The 17,656-nt window shown below is 42.1% G+C and overlaps 1 protein-coding gene across 2 annotated transcripts in view; it reads left to right on the top strand.

Annotated features, from left to right (window-relative positions):
* The window catches only part of LOC114877960 (sushi, von Willebrand factor type A, EGF and pentraxin domain-containing protein 1), a 30,560-nt gene that overhangs the window by 1,027 nt on the left and 11,877 nt on the right, over positions 1-17,656 (top strand). For both annotated transcript variants that reach the window (XM_029191188.2, XM_029191187.2), the window contains exons 2-14: positions 9,240-9,315; positions 11,036-11,069; positions 13,504-13,585; positions 13,873-14,039; positions 14,691-14,831; positions 14,914-15,143; positions 15,330-15,683; positions 15,757-16,131; positions 16,203-16,371; positions 16,444-16,806; positions 16,887-17,069; positions 17,203-17,379; positions 17,443-17,645. In XM_029191188.2, coding sequence (XP_029047021.1) covers positions 9,244-9,315; positions 11,036-11,069; positions 13,504-13,585; positions 13,873-14,039; positions 14,691-14,831; positions 14,914-15,143; positions 15,330-15,683; positions 15,757-16,131; positions 16,203-16,371; positions 16,444-16,806; positions 16,887-17,069; positions 17,203-17,379; positions 17,443-17,645 — 2,550 coding nt within the window. In that variant the 5' untranslated portion in view covers positions 9,240-9,243. The remainder of the gene's footprint in view (positions 1-9,239; positions 9,316-11,035; positions 11,070-13,503; positions 13,586-13,872; positions 14,040-14,690; positions 14,832-14,913; positions 15,144-15,329; positions 15,684-15,756; positions 16,132-16,202; positions 16,372-16,443; positions 16,807-16,886; positions 17,070-17,202; positions 17,380-17,442; positions 17,646-17,656) is intronic.

The following is a 17,656-nucleotide window of genomic DNA, read 5'->3' as shown; positions in this document are numbered from 1 at the left end:
GAAAAGAATTACGTGGCAAAACGAGGAAAGGATTATGCTGTTTATATAATAATACGATGAAATAAGAATTGTTAATTGTTGCGTTGTTTCGTTGAACGCAAAAGGAAGAAGCAACGCGATATATACAATATATTTTCTGTCGTTTCATTTTGTTCTATTTCAAGCGTTCAAGCACACGATGCCGAACGGTACTCTCTTCCCTTTGGCTTCTTCCAGCGGCAGAACTCGCGCGATTTTCGTTCTGCTCAGTGAGCTGTCGCATACATCGACGCGTGCTATGGTAAACGTGGAAACGGAAGCCTCGGATTCGCAGATTAAATCTCATCTGACGTTACGTTCTTCGTCTTCGTGTCGGTTACTTCGATCTTCATAGTTGCTGGTTAAAGAACAGGAAAAAATTCTCATGTCCTTAGATCTTTTAACCTTCGCGACGAGGTTGTACAATTATTCTCACATTCACAGCCCATTCTTAACTTTTGGTGCCTTAATTTCTGATATTTTAACCTTTAAGCCTGCATCTTTTTTACACGAACCAGACGCCCAAGGTCTTCTTCCCTGGATTCTTGTAAACCCAGGGAAAAGGGTAACACGTGCGATGAATTTTAATTTTTCGCTTCACCGCTTTTCGTAGGTAGATTAAATTAAAATATTACCTCGAATGGTGTGCCAACTTTATAATACATTCTTATAAATAAAAGAAGAAAAAATTGTGAATTGAATCCCTGATGGTACATTGAATTCATCCTGATCTTACTTATGTTAATCGAAAGATTATAGATTTCCAGAAATGATATTTCCAGAAATTCTCATGCTCTATGAGAAAAAGATAGATATAGGAAATGTTAACAAAGGTCTATTACAGATATCTCAGTCTTCCCTCTATTTTCCCACCGAAAAATCAGAAAAAGAAAAAAAATTCGTGAATTCTTCTGAGCAAAAGTTCATTATCTTTGAAACAACGCAAGATTGTTCGACTTTCGTTTTTCACAGGAACCAGCGTTAAAATAGAAACGAGTGGCGTAAAATTCACGAGTTAGAGCGTTCAAGAATGACGCCGTTGGATTTATGGAAGAGAAAGCTCGTTCGTTGAGCGTCGAAATCTTTGCGCCTGCCGGCATTCTGCGTTCCATAGCCACGTGAACCGGTAATTGGCAAGAAAATCGAGGAAAATCTCTCGTCTACCCGATGGAAACCTTCTAGATCATCGAACTCATTCGTTGTGATTCTTGCCCACGTGCAGAACGTGACAAAATTTCACTTCATGGCTTCGTGACTGAACGATAATGAAGCGTAACTTGGTTAAGGTACCGTTACCATTTGACAATTACCCTCCTCCTAAGACGTAACAAATTTCAACGCGAGGAATCGTGTTTCAAGGTGAAGCTGCCTCGAGGTGCTTCAATGGCCACAGCTGTTCTTTGCTTATTGAAAATACTTTAATAATACTTAACAGGTGTTCCGTTATTATATTTCCTTTCTGCCATTTATCCTTGTACACAGGATTATTTTGAACCAATTATTTGCAAACCTTAAGATCCTAAGAAACTTTTCACGCTATCACAATAGGTTCGACAAACATCTTCTACTCTTGACATAAAAGAAACACTAATGATATATAATTTTACTCAAAGGAGGAGTATTCAGTGCATGCAAAGAGACTGTTCCTAAGAGATCTTTTCTAGAATTAGATTTACATCAACGCTGTGTAGATAACGTTAACGTTAGAAGAATCGAAAATTTCTACCTGTCTTATGTCTTTTTGTTTCTTAAGAATCGGTGTAACTTTCTCGTTGCAATAGTAACAAATTACAGGTGATCGTTGAACATTGTCTGTGGTTCGGTACGCGATACAAGTTGTTCCAAGGAACCGTGCAACTATGGCCACGCCCTGCGTGCTACTGCTGTGCTATTCAGACTATCTATCAGACCTAACTGCACCGGTCGAGTTGCAGTATCGTAAATTCACGGGCTGGTGTTGCTGCTCATGGAAACAGGAAACACCGAGCGATTGGCAAGAAATCGAGAAAATTAGCCAAACGGTGAATGGAATTATTCTTTCCTTCGGCTAGTTGAAATCTTTGTTCAAAGGCTGAACAGAAACTACTATTCCAGGGATAGATATCAATATTTTAACACTTTGCAATGAAAATACCAACTGAGTGACATATTATGTAGTATCAAGAATTAAAGTAAAGTAGGACACCATAACAACTCTAAAAACCAAGAAACATACATTGCAACCGAAGTAGTAACACCTGTTCGAAAGGTATCAAGACTCGTTCCAGCCTCGTTAACAGATTTTCACGCGATTAACGATAAACGCGGGTATAACTTGATACAAAAAGAATTCGATCGAATGGTAGCGGAAAGTAATACACAAAAATCTAAGTTACGAAATACCATATGGAGATAATATTGCAATGCGGTCAGACCGCATCGCGACACAACACAGACACACCCTGTATAATATGTCTGGCATTCGCTTAGGCGTTCCTCTTTCCCTGGTTTCTTGCAAACCAGCGATACTCAGCTTTCTTTCCAGCAACCCACGTGGCCATTGCTGGACCAGTCGTGACTTTATCGGTCGACGAACCACGAGAAACTCGATGAACCGTGGATGGAATAGTGGTTGTTACAATTTCAAGAAAATACCAGCTTTCCAGCTTGCTTAGAGTTCTTCTCGAATAGAACAGATCGCTGCTTTGAATAGAAAAAGAACCATAAAGAGTGCTCCTCTATGACCCAAACGAACTTTGTCACAATTCCCGGAGAGAAAAAAAGAGCAACGTAAGGCAGATGCAAATTACCTGAACATGCAAAACCGAACGATCACGTTCGATCAGCGAACGTGGGAATCGCGGACGATCGTGAAATGAGAACAAACGGGTCGTTACGCGATAAAAAGCGACACGCTTCAAACCTCGACCCTGAATTACCCAACGGGTATTTATCTATCTCGCCATGTGCGTTCGACATTCACCAGCGAACGGTAAATTTCAAACTGGCCGGCAACTCCACTACATTAACCTATTTATCACTATAAATGTCATTTGGGCATTTTTTAGTGCTTGATGAAATAACGGCGTCAAAGAACTCGAAGGAAACGTGACAGAAGAGCAGTTGCGCGGGCAATCAGGTAGCCATTTCTGTATCCTTTCAATTCCATATTTCCCTCAACGATACTTGAATCGTTCGAATATTCTAATTTGATCTAATTAAAAAAACGTTTCGCGTATCGAATCGCTTCTCTTCTAACATCGTAACGCTGTTCAACAACGGAGTTCATCGTACCCTCCATCCTTAAAACGTCACGACAATAATCACGTCCAGCTTGTCGGACTAATGAGTTGAATGTTAATGTCTTAACGGTAGAGAAGAAGGCTTCGTGTTCGTTGCAAAAGCAACGTTCAACGAGCACGCGAAACGCGTGGTCAGTGCGAGGATAATTGCCGAGTGGAATTCAACGAGAATTTATCTGTCGCATCCGATTCTGATTTTCTAATTAACATGATCCGAAGCGGGCAGAGGTTAAATCTAATCGAAAGATGGAAACTTCGGTTGGTACCGTTTCTCAGTCGATGGTCAACCTCTGGTTCGCGGCTAACCAGGAATGCGCTTGCACAATTCTCGTCTCTGCGTGACGAAACAAACTCGAATGCTTTACAATTGCTCGTTGGATTCTTGAGAAAACTGTTCGAATTCGATTCTGGCTCGTAACATTTCTTCATTCCCTATCTATGGAGTCGTTTAGGCTTCGGCTTAATGAAAGCAGCCATTTTAAGGAGATTTGGAATTCAATTTCATACTCGTAGGTTCAATTCAACAGCAATTTGTATGATTTGTTCATTGGAAAATTTACTGAGATAGCCTTTCAAATTACTGCAGACATTAATTAATTGATCCATAATTGTAATTAATGACCAACGATATTTTTGTATTTTTTTCATCTAATTTCATTTTTCTTTCCTTCGTTTATTTGAAGCACGGATCATTTCTCAAACGCCGAGTGAAATCAACAACTATGGCGAGGTTGACGTTGAAGAGCTTAGGTTTAACGATTGCTGCGGGAGCTTTAAAGTCGTTAAATAGAGGTGTTTAGAGAACCGTTTGTACAACGGTGAATGGATCTTAATTTCATTCTCTCACGGTTGAACGAACAACCGACAAAAGGAAGACGTTTCTTCACTTTCGTTGCGGATATTGGCGGAGCTTGATGCACACATCCGGGGAGGTATCGATGTCGTAGCTAACCGCATAAAAGCCTTATTTGAAATTATATATCACAGTTAAACGCGACGTAATATCAATAATTACATTTTTAAATCACTTTGCTTCCTCCTTCCAATAAAAAAAAATGTTTCAAATTATTATACCTATCTCACGAATTTTTAATAAATTTATTTCATTCTTTACAAGACGCATATGGTGCGTCATGGTCCAAAAACGAAAGATCACAAAAATCCGTAGAAATCATGCTGAATCACAAAGAACACCCTTCGATCTAGATAAACGTAGCGAACGCATAATCGTGAGACTACCGTGCGTTTCAGAGCAACCAGCAACCTCGATATTACTTAATAATATGCAAACGGAAATCTCGAAGACAGGAGGAGCATTTGAATGGCTCATTGTGAGTGATACGAGCTTCTTTCGATGAATGGAACAACATGGCCTAATTACCTCACGTGGTTACCGTAACCAGCGTAATAAGTCCCAGCCGCGTGTCCTTTCGTGATCCTCTCCGGATGTGATCTAATTTCCGGTTATCATCGACGCGTTCTCGATCGTTTCGTTCGACTTCTTGCTGCAAGCAGTCTAACGGGAAAAACATTGCGGTTGCGTTTAATAAAAACCGCGTTCATACTCAGTCGTACCATCTCCGAGTTAATGTTTGTGCAATTAGAATACCTTTGTGCTCTTTTTCTGTGACTTCAGTTTTCACGAAGAAACTTTCAAACTTTCGAGTACTATTACTTGGAAATTGTTTCGTAAGGTGTTTAAAGAAAATGATACGTCGCTTTTTTCACCTGAAATCTGTTCATCTTCCACCAGGAAAGTTCGAAGTTCAAGAAACAAGAGTTGCAAGGTAACGAACAAAGTCGAGAATCGTGGTTTTATGGTGGTGGGCGTGTAGCACAGGTTTTCTCGTGGAAATGTCATGGCGAAGGAAGTTTACGAAGGCTTTGTGTTAAAGATCCCCCCTGGTACAACGCGTCCCTCAACGCTATAAAGACCTTTCCACGCGACAATGCAGCCATTTTTCTTTACGTCCGTGTATTTCATTTCGTTGGTGTTCTGAGTAAAGAATTCACACGAAGCGTCTTCCTTCGGACGCGATTCAACTGAGAAAACTTAATTCTGTCTATAATGATTATTTAATTGATCGAGTATTGCTCTATTAACGAGGCAATTAAAATTTCAAAGCACCTAGCGTCATTATCCGTAAAGGGTTACGTAAAGCCTGCTGCGAAGGTCGACTTGTTCGTGTCTCGAATGGTAAAACGATATTGTATCGATTACCAATTTTGTTTAGCGCCGGAAGTCGCCGAGAGAGTCCATCTAAGGCGGCGGAAGTGACCGTTGAACAATACTAACCGGTACTTGACCCCTGACAATCACGAGTTCGATGACATTTCAAAAGAAAAGAAGTCTAAAACAGACATTGTGATTAATTAAATTAACCTAATTATGGGTTGGATATTTAAGAATAAAAAATTGAAAAATTTAATAGAGAGAATTGTTGGAACGGAAGCGGAGAAAAACTTGATGGGATAAAAAGAAACGACAAGAATCTCGAACGATCTTGTCTGATTGAAGGGTAGGCAAGAAGTGCGCTTCATTAACGCGGCATGTTAATTCATGCTGATGTAACAGCTGTTTAAACTATATCGTTGAGAATCCAGTTAGAAAGTATGTTTCCAGTATCATCGTAATTACCGTTTTACCACCACTTCCTGGTTACGTGGAAACCGTTATTTGGCATAGTGTCTGGGGAGATAAATTTCCCCAGAGGATGTGGATGCGATACGCCGCCAGTCACGTTGAATCGATAAGTGCCGTAGAGCAACGTGTTGCTTCAACAAATTGCTGCTTTAACAGAGAACCACAAACGTTTCGATCGGTACATGACTTTACGGTGAATCCATTTTTAGATTCAACCTATATTCAAATATTTTATACGTGGGTCGAATTTAAGGGAGATTAAGCCTGGGTGAAATACAAAATTAAATATTGTGGCTCTCTCCCTGGTCCGCCGTTCGAGGGTTAACTAACACGATTCCAACCAAAGTAATGCCTCGTAAACCTACTTTTTCAAAGCTATAAATGTCAAATATCTTTCCAACTGGTCTATAATTTTGCCTTATTTATTGCCCAATTATTTAAGAATTTATGGAAAATGGAACAACGGTAATTAAATGCAGTTCGTCGATATCGTTACACCCACGATTCCGCGTTTATTACCCGATTATCGCGGAAATTACCAGCGAATCCAGTCTCCCGGCACTAAGATTCCTCTAATCTGAATTTCTTACCCGATTTTCCAGCTGCTCGCTGGTCAAATTGTCCGTGAACAACGCCGTTTCGCATCGAACGTTCGGTTAAACTGGTTTCGCGAACACGTCGAATGCAACGAGGATCCCTGGAAACTCGCGTTTCACGTTCTTTTCACGCTGCAAACGTGTCCGATTGCTGCTGAGAGTCGTTGCTCGGTTTTTTTGCAACGCACCGTTTCGTGCTGGCAACCAGGAAATCCGAATACTTTCTAGTACTGACCTACAGCCGGAGGATCCGACAATCGTCGTTTCCCTTGGCTAATTATTATCATTAGTCTTCTCCATTAACGAACCTCCACGCGTTTAACCCTTTAACAGCTACAAATCAGATAATTCTTTTCGTTTCTTCTTTTTAAATTAAAACTGTCACGAAAGACGAGAACAATTGAAATTTTCTATAAAAAGAACATGACTGTATGTAGAGTAGAAAATAAGATCCTCATACGAGTGTTACACGTTATCCGAACGTGGCAATTAGAGTATATCAAATTAAGCACACCTGTCTTCTCCGGCGCTGTTGCTATGAAACATTTACGCTCCCTGCAGCGTGTAGTCCTCAATTTACACGGGCAACGTTCCTTTCCATCGTAGTTGAATATTTGGAGCGTCTGTTGATTGAAAACGAACGGTTACGTCAGATCTCAATGAGAATTCAACGGCAATTCTGCCAAGTAAGAAGTACCGGGGGGGCCGATTGCACGTGTGTTCACGCGACGACTCGCGGCAGCTAATTGCTAGCCCAGGTGACGCAAGCGTTCCGCTCGCGAAGAACCGAGGAGCGAGCTCGTGGGAAACGTCTGGTGCACCCACGCCTCGTGGAAACCACGTTGGATCGCGAAAGTTTATTATTTCACGACGACGAGTTCATCGTCGCTGCGTCTTTTATGCAACGCATCCATTGTTCTCGTCGCGACGCAACAGGGCGCGAGCATAATCGGGCGACCATACTTGTCCCCGGAATGATTATTTCAAATGTGCCACACTGATTGCCTTTACGGCTTCGTTTTTATATGGTCGCTCGTGATTAAGTGTTTTGCAAGACGAATCGAGTTTATATATTTTCCAAAGTAACGCTCCTGGAGCGTTAATTAAAGAAGAACGAACAATACAACGAGTCCAACTAAATAAGGATAACGGTGTCCAGAAGAAGCAATTCAACCTTAATCGACTCTTTTGTAAGCTGTAATCAGGTCGCTTCTACTCCGTTTATTAATTCATCTATTTTCATTCGTAAAGTGCATTGCAAAGTGCATAGACTCGTTCGACGAACGGGCTGTGATCGGTCGAGCAGGCCGGAAGACCCGTTACTCGCAATCGACAGGAAGTCTGCATCGTGTAAGCTGACCATGTCGAGATTACAACTATGCTCGAGGGAAATCTGACCAAACTAAACAACCCTTTCTAATAATACATTCGTAGATTCTATAAAGACGTCTATGTTGAAAATATTGAATTTTATAATTGAAAGGGTGATTTCGATTGTGACTTTCTAAAACTGAGATGCATCACTTCACCATCGAAAGGGTCATCTTAACCCAATCTTGATTCTCATCTCTGTCGAACTGTCGATTATCGACTGTCCGTTGTAAGGATAACGGTTCCCATGGGGATCCACCATCCAGTGTCTCCTTCTCAGTGAATGCACGCCCCTCTTCAAGTTAAATCGAACGGTGAAATTGAAGCCTTTGCTCCCTCAATGACTTTCAATCTTCTCGTTTACTTCGTTATTGCTTCCACATCATTATCAAAAATATCGATAGAAAAAGAATGAAACTGCAGAGGAGATATTGCAAAAAATGATCGATGATAAATATGATATTTCCAGTTAAGAAAGTTTCTACGACATCGGGTTGAAAAGTTATAGGTTAATAACTGTTAACATCAACTAAGATGTCCAAGCTGAATGCAAGGTGATTAAATAATAACTCGGCATCCACGGAGATTTATCACGGTTCTCGGTTACGCGGCAAGGTATGCAACCGGTGTGCCACAATTCAGCCGCAGAAACCGTAAGGAATTTTATGGGAACCGGTGTACATCTTATACGCGGTAGAAACCATCTTATCTTCCGCATATTTTGTAACCTACCTACGATAAGGCTGACTGAATTCTTACAACGTTTACCGACTAAATCGTTAACGAGCTTCAATCTCGACGTTTCTTCGCTGAAAAAAGTCGATCCTTCTTTTCCGAGAATTTAGCGAAGATATCACGGTAATCTTCGCTTACCCTAGGGATCGTTTCACTTTCTCTAATTACCCTCTCGTTTCTTAGCCTTTAACGATTCCTGCCAAATGATCCGTTTAACCGAGAACAAGTTATCCCGAGGCTGAAGAAAACTTGCTTCGTAAAATTCGAGTGAAATTTTAATCTAGGGAGTAAAATTAATTTCCTCTTTAAGAAAGAAGAGAAATTTCTAAAAACTTTGAATTTCGAGCCAGGATATTTACTTATGCAAAACGTTCTCTGCGTTTAACAGAAACACTTTCTGTTTGAGGATATTTTTTGAATGCCATTAACTTAGCAAGTTGTTTCAACAATGTCAAGGTCTTAGGTGTTCCTCGGACAACACCGCTGTTCAAACACCTCCCTCGTGTTTTCCCTGCATCTCTGACCCACAACCGATCGAACGGTCCATGCTAATGAACACGGTTTCTTTAAACGGAACGTTTCCTTCTGTTACAGGAATATGCTGATAAGAGAATTGGCGGCCGTTTGGGTCGCCGTCCTCTTGTGCCATCTTCAGCTAACGGAGTCTCAGGTGAGTGCTCGATTATTATTCCACTATGACATCGCGAACGACATTGTGCAATTTAATCCTTCGAACCAGGTCGAAAAGTCATACCACGATATTCCTACTTTAATTTCCTTTTTTTTCATATTCAAAGAGAGAAAGAGAGTTCTGTTTTCAAAAGATCGTCGATGACCCATGTATTACAGAGCATGTGAAATAGAACATCAAGATCTTCCGTGGGTTATCAACGGCTAGATCGAGTATTGAGCTCGCGAAAAATATTTTCACGTCATAATTTAATCAAATTATCCGTTCACACGCGAACGAGTATGCGTCACGCGATGGTAATTTAGGTTCTCAGGTGGATAACAGCATCGGTGTGCCACGAGGGCATCGGGAATCCTGGTTCACGTGTACGACGATAAGCGTTCGCCTAGCGTTCTTGAGAAATTGAACCGAGGATTACGAAGTAATTGGCATGTTGGCTCCACAGGAGCCACCATTGGTTACCATGCCCGTTTACCACGAGGACTCGGATTATGGCGTGTTTCAGGTGAAAGTGAATTTCAACTCGAGACCGCGTACACGCGCAAACAATCTTACCCCTGCTGGTTACAGTTGCAACATTTTCGCTATAGGACGTGTCAATGTTCGCGAAAGGCTTCGCAAGATTTTATCCATGTAAATTGATTCGATGGAAGAGATTTAATAGTTATATCTGCATTTTTCTTCTTGGACATTACATACAGAGATAAGGGACTTGGACATTTTTTCCTTCCTCGACGCGCGGTACTTAAGTTATCGACTCCAGTACTTAAGACTTGCAATTTCTGTTTCGCCAAACTAGCAAATATTCTAATACTTCTAATACCCAACAGAACGTTAGATTGAACATAATTAACATACAATCTAACTTGACCCAAGGCTCTTCGGAATGATCGTATGGAATTCGAGGGACCGTTTTCTTCTCGCGTCTCTCCTTCAGGAATCCATACACCGTTATGTCACTTCGTTCTCTCAACAAGAAGCCAACTTCCACGTACGAAACACTGTTTCCATTTCACCGGAAAGATAAACGGCAAGACCATGATCCATCCTTTTAGATCGCTTCTTCACTTTCTCTGTTGGAAACATAACAATGTGCGGTTGTTTCACTTCGAGCATCATAGATCCGCGCCATTTGACGCTGACTTGGAAAGAAATAGCAGCAACGCAACAACGTGGGTCACTTTCTTTTTCATGCTTTGCTTAACGTCTGAACCATGTAACCTCGTGGTCGTCATCTTTTATTTTTATGTAATCGTCATCGTAACTCGCGTTAGAGATTTCCTGCGATTCTTCCGGCTTCAATTCACAGCCATGTCCCACGTTCCTTGAGACTCTTGTGTTTCGTCACTTGGTTAGAACGATTGCAAGATCGAGCATGCATGGCCTTTCGAACGCGTAGGAATTATCCTGCTCATGAGAGAAAACTCTCGGGTGAATGGTACCGAAGATTAAACGTTACCATCAGTTGGTATTAACGTGCAGAAAAATTCAATTTAAAATTCTAGGAATCTTTTTGAAAGAAATTATTCCTGAATCTACAGAACTCTCTGAATTTGTTCAAATAGCATTACGCTCGAAAGATTCGTTTGAAAAAATGGTATAACCATAGAATTATAGGAGAATGGCACAGATGGTCAGCTGCTTTGAGTTACTACACCATAAACCATTTCTAAAACACCTTCCTGTCTCTTTGTTGCAGGTTCCTACCACAAATGTCTTCACCTGTCCGAACGGTGAGTACCTTGGAAAGTTTCTCTACCTTTTTTTTGTAGTCACCGATGCAGGTAACTCTTCTGGAGGATGGGCCATCGATTACCTTGAAAAGGTCGCACCTGGTGGTCCATCTACCTGGTCCAGGTAGACTGTTAAACGCGTGGACCGAGGTCATGCTTTAAAGAGCCTTAAGGTCGATCCATATTGCGGACCTTTGGTCCAGGTCAGTTCGTGAGAGATTCAGCAATTTCATGAATGTTTAACAGTTTATTCGAGAATTTCGGTTTAACGAGATTAACGCTGAATACCGTACGCGTTCGAATTTCCAAATACGTTGAAAAATATCGAGGCGAGACGCGTACAACGAATAAATCACGCGAGGGACAATGAGGATAAGAGTTCGGCCATTCGTAACGTTGCTCCACTTTTCCTCGTTACTGGCGGTGCAATTAAGTAGGTTGCACGTATGTACCAGTACGAAGCTACTTGATCGTTAACCGTGTTCTGTCGCGTGCATTTCGATTCGAGACGGAAGAGTCGAAGAATTCGCGAACGAGTCATCGAAAACAGCTTTATTTTAATCTGTTATTCCCCTTGCCTCGAAGGACTTCCAGCCCAAGTATTTTCTTTCACGTATACTTTATCTACAAAGGTCTGAATCATATTTTGTTGCCTCGTAAGCGTATCTGATCGTAGAAAAATTTGTCGAAGGTCAGGAAATAACGCGTGTAACGCGATACAAGGTTGTCTTCTCTCCTCAAATTGCATAAATTACCTCTTGTTAAATCTGATCAATTCAATTTTAATATTAAATTCGAAAATTGAATTGGGTTTGTTGAAGATACACAATTTGCCAGTGAATTCTCTAATGAAATAATCTGCAATCTCATCCTAATCAATCAAATTCAATTGTGTAGTAGAAAACTGCATATCCTTCATTTGTTATGTATCACTTGCAATTAAGTGTATAATCTGGAATAATGTTTCAATTTCTTGTGGAAGATCAAATAGAAAATACCACCAATTAGTGACTAATTATTGTAACAAATGAAACCCTTGAAACAGTTATCCTTAAGGGATGGTCGAATCTGGAGGATGCAAAATCTTTTCCATCTCGAGCAAATTTGATCGGGGCAGTTGTCCCAAAATTCTCGACCTGCTACACCATAATGGCATACCGATGCCAGAGAGGATCGAGCAGGTAGGCTACGAAAGCGGAATGGCGAGAGGCAGGCCAAGAAACGAGACAACATTCCTAAACCGTGAATCCTTCTCCTCCCTTTCCTCTTCCATCCCATTTCTGTTGGCCGTCCATTGCCGTGGACTCGTCGTCGTATATACCCAAGCGATCCTAAAAATACACCACGTGGATTCGCGTCACGGTTATCCACCTTCCGCGAGCAGGAAACTCGACCGATGTCCGAACGGGATTCGAAAAAGTGGAGCATCCGGTAACGACGCCGCGACCATCGTCGATCATCCGCGCAGGATCTACGAGCGATCCTTATCGGACGGGACAGAAATCAGGGAACCGGAACGAACAGGATCCTTCAAAGTATGACGGCTATGGTGGTCATTGATGATCCAATTCAAAGGGGTTCGATCCTTAAACCTTTCAGAGTTTCAGAATTTCTTCTGATAAGGGTTGGGATAACTTGGGTACACTTTGGGTGGTATGTAACTATTTTCTTCAACTTTTAAGTCAACGACTGAGGAAATCTGGAATTCCTTTTTGATGATTGTAAGGAATCTCTAGGAGCTATTTGTAAGTAGCTGACCAGTTCTTTTTCTAAACTCCAAAGTGGAAAATAACGCGTTATTATGGGACGAGAAATGTTAATAGGCGTGAAGAGAGAAGCATATGTGGTACCTGACCGTCTGACCTTTTAAAAGAAAGGAAGGCTGTTGTAAACTGCATCAAGAAATCATTGATGCATACAGGTGATAAAATCCACGTCGATATTTTTACTGTAATAATATAGTAAGATAGAAATTACCGATGAAGACGTACATCAGGAACAAAATTGAAAGACATTGCTCTTTGCCCTCGTAAGAACTACCTAGCTTCTTAAAATTCTTCTCAGTTCGGATGGTCAACATTAGCAGACGTTTCACTCGTCGCCGATTCTCAGTTACAATGCATTACCCGTTTACCCAGCGACCTACCTTTGACTCTGGGCGCACATGGTGCGTCGCACTGAAAACGATCGAGGTCGATGTGTCCGTCACTGTCTGTACAGGTCACCGGTTAACCGAGTTTCCTGTAAACGACATTGAGATGAACAATCAATAATATGACAATTAGACAATTATCAAATGAATTGTCTGTAAAAATTTTTGATTTTAAATTCCATTGTGATTGCAAGTGACACCCTAACGATAAGACAGATTTTTGCAGAAATCTCAATCGACACGTAATGAAGATAACACGTAACACGGTTCTTTTTTGTTCAGGATGGGAACTGAGAGGCATACACTGTTACAAATTCTTCAACATCAGGCACTCTTGGGAAAAGGCGGCGGAACTATGCAGGAGGTAAGTGGATCAATCGTCAATAGCCTTTCTATCAAGCTTACTGCTCTACTATCTGTTAATTAGAAAATCTAATCGATGCGAATCACTCGTTTAATACTTTTTATGATCAATCTATATTCCTAATGTTTGACACGACGATAAGTCGATCGAAGACGATTGGAAAATTCTTCGGAAAGTCGAGTGTCTACTCGAAGCGGAACGAAGAAGAGTTCGCGGGGCGTCTTCGTGTAATACTAAGTACACGTTAGAACGATTGAAAGAATGAACGGATCGACTTGCGATTACAGGTACGGCAGCGAATTGATGGTGGTGGAGTCGTACAGCGAGAACAACATGTCCGCGAGCATGATCGGCCGGCATTTGGATCGTTACTGGCTGGGTCTGGCTTCCCTCGACGATTTACGAACCAACACGCTCGAATCAGCGGCAGGAATGCTCGTCTCTCAATACGCCGGTTTGTACAACAATGTTTCGCTTCGGTTACTAGCCCGACCATTCTCGTCGAGCCCACTTTTCCTTTGAATTTGAAATTCAACTGGCGCTACGGATCGTCTGGCGGGAAGTTTTCAGGCAGCTAAGGTGAACGAACTACTCGAGGCGTCGACTACGAACAATTTTATTCCGATTCAAACAGCTCGTTCTGAAATCGTTCGAAGAATTGTTCCTTTTTTCTAACGATCGAACGTATTCGTGTACACCTGTGTACACCGGTTTTCATCGGGGTCACGGAAACGCGGAACTGCACCGTGTATACGACACGAAGACACACTTTTCCCACAACAATGCCCGCATACCATCGCTTTTACGTCTGCACCGGTGCAAACAGCAATTTACCAGTCTGCTACGTTTCGCGTACATTTGCATAACATTTCTTTCACTTTAGCTACCTGTACGGCCATCAAATCTGGCGACAAAATTTCCATTTCTATGGAAGTAGACTTTTGAATTTTTCAGTATCAATTTATTATTTCGAGTTCTGGAAACACGTTTATACTCGATTTCTAAAAATGCCAAGATTAGCTTCGATCCTGATAACTCTTCACCTTCATTGGTATTCATGAAAATCTCCTCAAACAAAAAGATGCTAAAACGTTTTGGTATTCAGGTTTCTGGGCGTCGAGGCAACCGAATCCGCAATCAGGTGAATGCGTGGACGTCGCGTTGACGGACGACCGACAAACGTGGGAGCTAACCACATGTGAATCCTTGCTTCCTTTCATGTGCCGTGCCAATGCTTGCCCAGCTGGTAAATCATTTCACACCCGATGACTATCATCGTTCAAACACATCATCTATAGGTCACGTTATCAAATTAATTTATTCCTTAGGCTCGTTTCACTGCTCGAATGGCAAGTGCGTAAACGCGGCATTCAAGTGTGATAAACAGGACGATTGCGGTGATTTCTCGGACGAGATCGATTGCCCTACGAATTGCCAGTTTTATATGGCTAGCAGTGGTGACGTCGTGGAGAGTCCTAATTATCCGCACAAATATGCACCCCTCAGTAACTGCAAGTGGACCCTTGAGGGCCCTCAAGGCCATAACATCCTTTTACAGGTACGCAGGATGTGGTCGCGACACGTTCTTTATATTCTATTTTCGAGATAAACCGTGAGAATTTCTTCGCAAAGTGGATAGAAACGTTTCTCAACGCACACGAATGCGGAAAGTTAAAACTTTACTTGAAAGATAACTAGTCTGGTATGTCTGAAAAATTTTGAAAATCATCTAATTCTTTTCCAGTTTCAAGAATTCGAAACAGAAAAGAGCTTCGACATAGTACAGATACTGGTAGGAGGCAGAACAGAAGAAAAATCAGTGAATCTTGCGACCCTTTCTGGCAAACAGGAGTTGAGCAACAGGCTGTTCGTTTCAGCCTCGAACTTTATGATCATCAAATTTAGTACAGATTCGTCGGTAGAGAGGAAAGGATTCCGCGCTTCGTGGAAAACCGAACCGCAAACCTGTGGTGGAATACTTCGAGCGACACCTCAGGGACAGGTGTTAACTTCTCCAGGATATCCACAGAATTATCCTGGAGGGCTAGAGTGCCTGTACATCTTGCAGGCTCAGCCTGGTCGTATCATGTCGTTGGAGGTGTGTAATTCAAGGAATCGATGGTATTGAATTAACAAAAGAAACGGATCATTTTATACCATCATGGTTTCAGATCGAAGACTTGGATCTCGAGATGAATCGAGATTACATCCTCATCAGAGACGGAGACTCGCCGATGAGCAGACCGATTGCTAGACTGACTGGCAAAGCGGAGGACAATCCGACAGTGATCATGTCCACAGGAAGTAATTTGTATTTGTACTTCAAGACCAGCCTCGGAGATTCGAGACGAGGTTTCAGTATTCGTTACACGCAAGGCTGCAAAGCCACCATCATTTCAAGAAACGGGACGGTTCAGTCACCCTCTTTTGGTCTGAACGATTACCCCAACAATCAAGAGTGTCTGTACAGAGTGAAGAATCCTCAGGGAGGACCATTGTCCCTGAAGTTTGTCAATTTCAACGTGCACAAGACTGATTTTGTGCAGGTAATTGAGGACGATTCTTAAAACTTTCAGAGTAACCCTGATACTAAAATGAACTGAACTTTGGTACGTAGATATACGATGGTCCGAACACGAACGGCCTACGTCTGCACCCCGGAAATGGATTCACGTTAAACACGACGCCAAAGATTACTCTAACAGCCGAAAGTGGGGAGATGCTGGTTAGGTTCACCTCTGATGCCTTGCATAGCAGTTCCGGATGGCAAGCAGAGTTTTCAGCAGGTAACTTGATTGCACCGAAGTAACAATACCTATGCAGAAGCTCTTCTCAACTTTCAACATTCCATTTCACAGACTGCCCGTATCTTCAATCTGGCGAAGGTGCACTGGCATCTAGCAGGGACACCGCTTTTGGTACAGCAGTGACGTTCTCCTGTCCTCTGGGTCAGGAGTTTGCCACTGGCAAGTCCAAGATTACTACAGAGTGTCTGCCAGGTGGAAATTGGTCCGTCACGTACATCCCCAACTGTCAGGAGGTCTATTGTGGTCCTGTGCCACAAATTGACAACGGTTTCTCCATTGGTTCCTCTAATGTCACTTATCGTGGACTGGCTACTTATCAGTGTTACGCAGGATTCGCGTTTCCTTCCGGTCGTCCTACCGAGAAAATTTCTTGTATGGCTGATGGAAGATGGGAAAAGAAGCCATCTTGCTTAGGTGAGTCAGGACAAGTCGTCCTACTTCTATCCAGGACATGGATATAACTGTTAAATGGTACTAATGTGTCTCTTCTGTAGCCTCTCAGTGTTCTCCTCTTCCGGAAGCTCCTCACTCGAACATAACTATTCTGAATGGAGGTGGTCGTAGTTATGGAACGATAGTTCGATTCGAGTGTGAGCCAGGTTACGTCAGAAGCGGACATCCCGTGATTCTTTGCATGAGTAATGGTACCTGGTCCGACCAAGTGCCAACCTGTTCACGTGAGTCACTATTTTCTTGTATAATGACAGTAATTTGGGTTAAGGAGATTAAAAACAGGATATCCGAGTTCGAGCTTCAGTCTCTATAGCAACAGCTTGCAAAATGTCTTCAATTGACAATAACTTTGCGTAGGTGCGAAATGCCCATTGCTACCCACGATCAAGAATGGCTTCATAGTCGACACGACCAAGGACTACTTTTATGGAGATGAAGCCAGGGTCCAATGCAATAGAGGATACAAGTTATCTGGGTCCAATATCATACAGTGTGGGCCTAATCAGTATTTCGACAACGTTCCAACTTGCGAAGGTACGACTGATTGTTTATAGTCTTAAATCGAACCGGTTTTCACTTATGAGTTTCATATATCAGATATAAACGAGTGTGCATCGAGCCAATGCGACTTGGCTTCCACCGAATGCATTAACAATCCTGGTGCATTCACCTGCAAGTGCAAACCTGGCTTCGCGCCAACTATGGAATGCAGACCCATAGGCGATCTTGGGTTAATAAATGGTGGTATCCCAGACGAGTCCATCACCGTATCGAGTTCTGAAAACGGATACACTAAAACTGTGAGTAGAAA

This window comes from Osmia bicornis, chromosome 8, assembly GCF_907164935.1.
Source record: "Osmia bicornis bicornis chromosome 8, iOsmBic2.1, whole genome shotgun sequence".
Classification (NCBI taxonomy): domain Eukaryota; kingdom Metazoa; phylum Arthropoda; class Insecta; order Hymenoptera; family Megachilidae; genus Osmia; species Osmia bicornis.
This window is presented reverse-complemented; position numbering and strand designations above follow the sequence as displayed.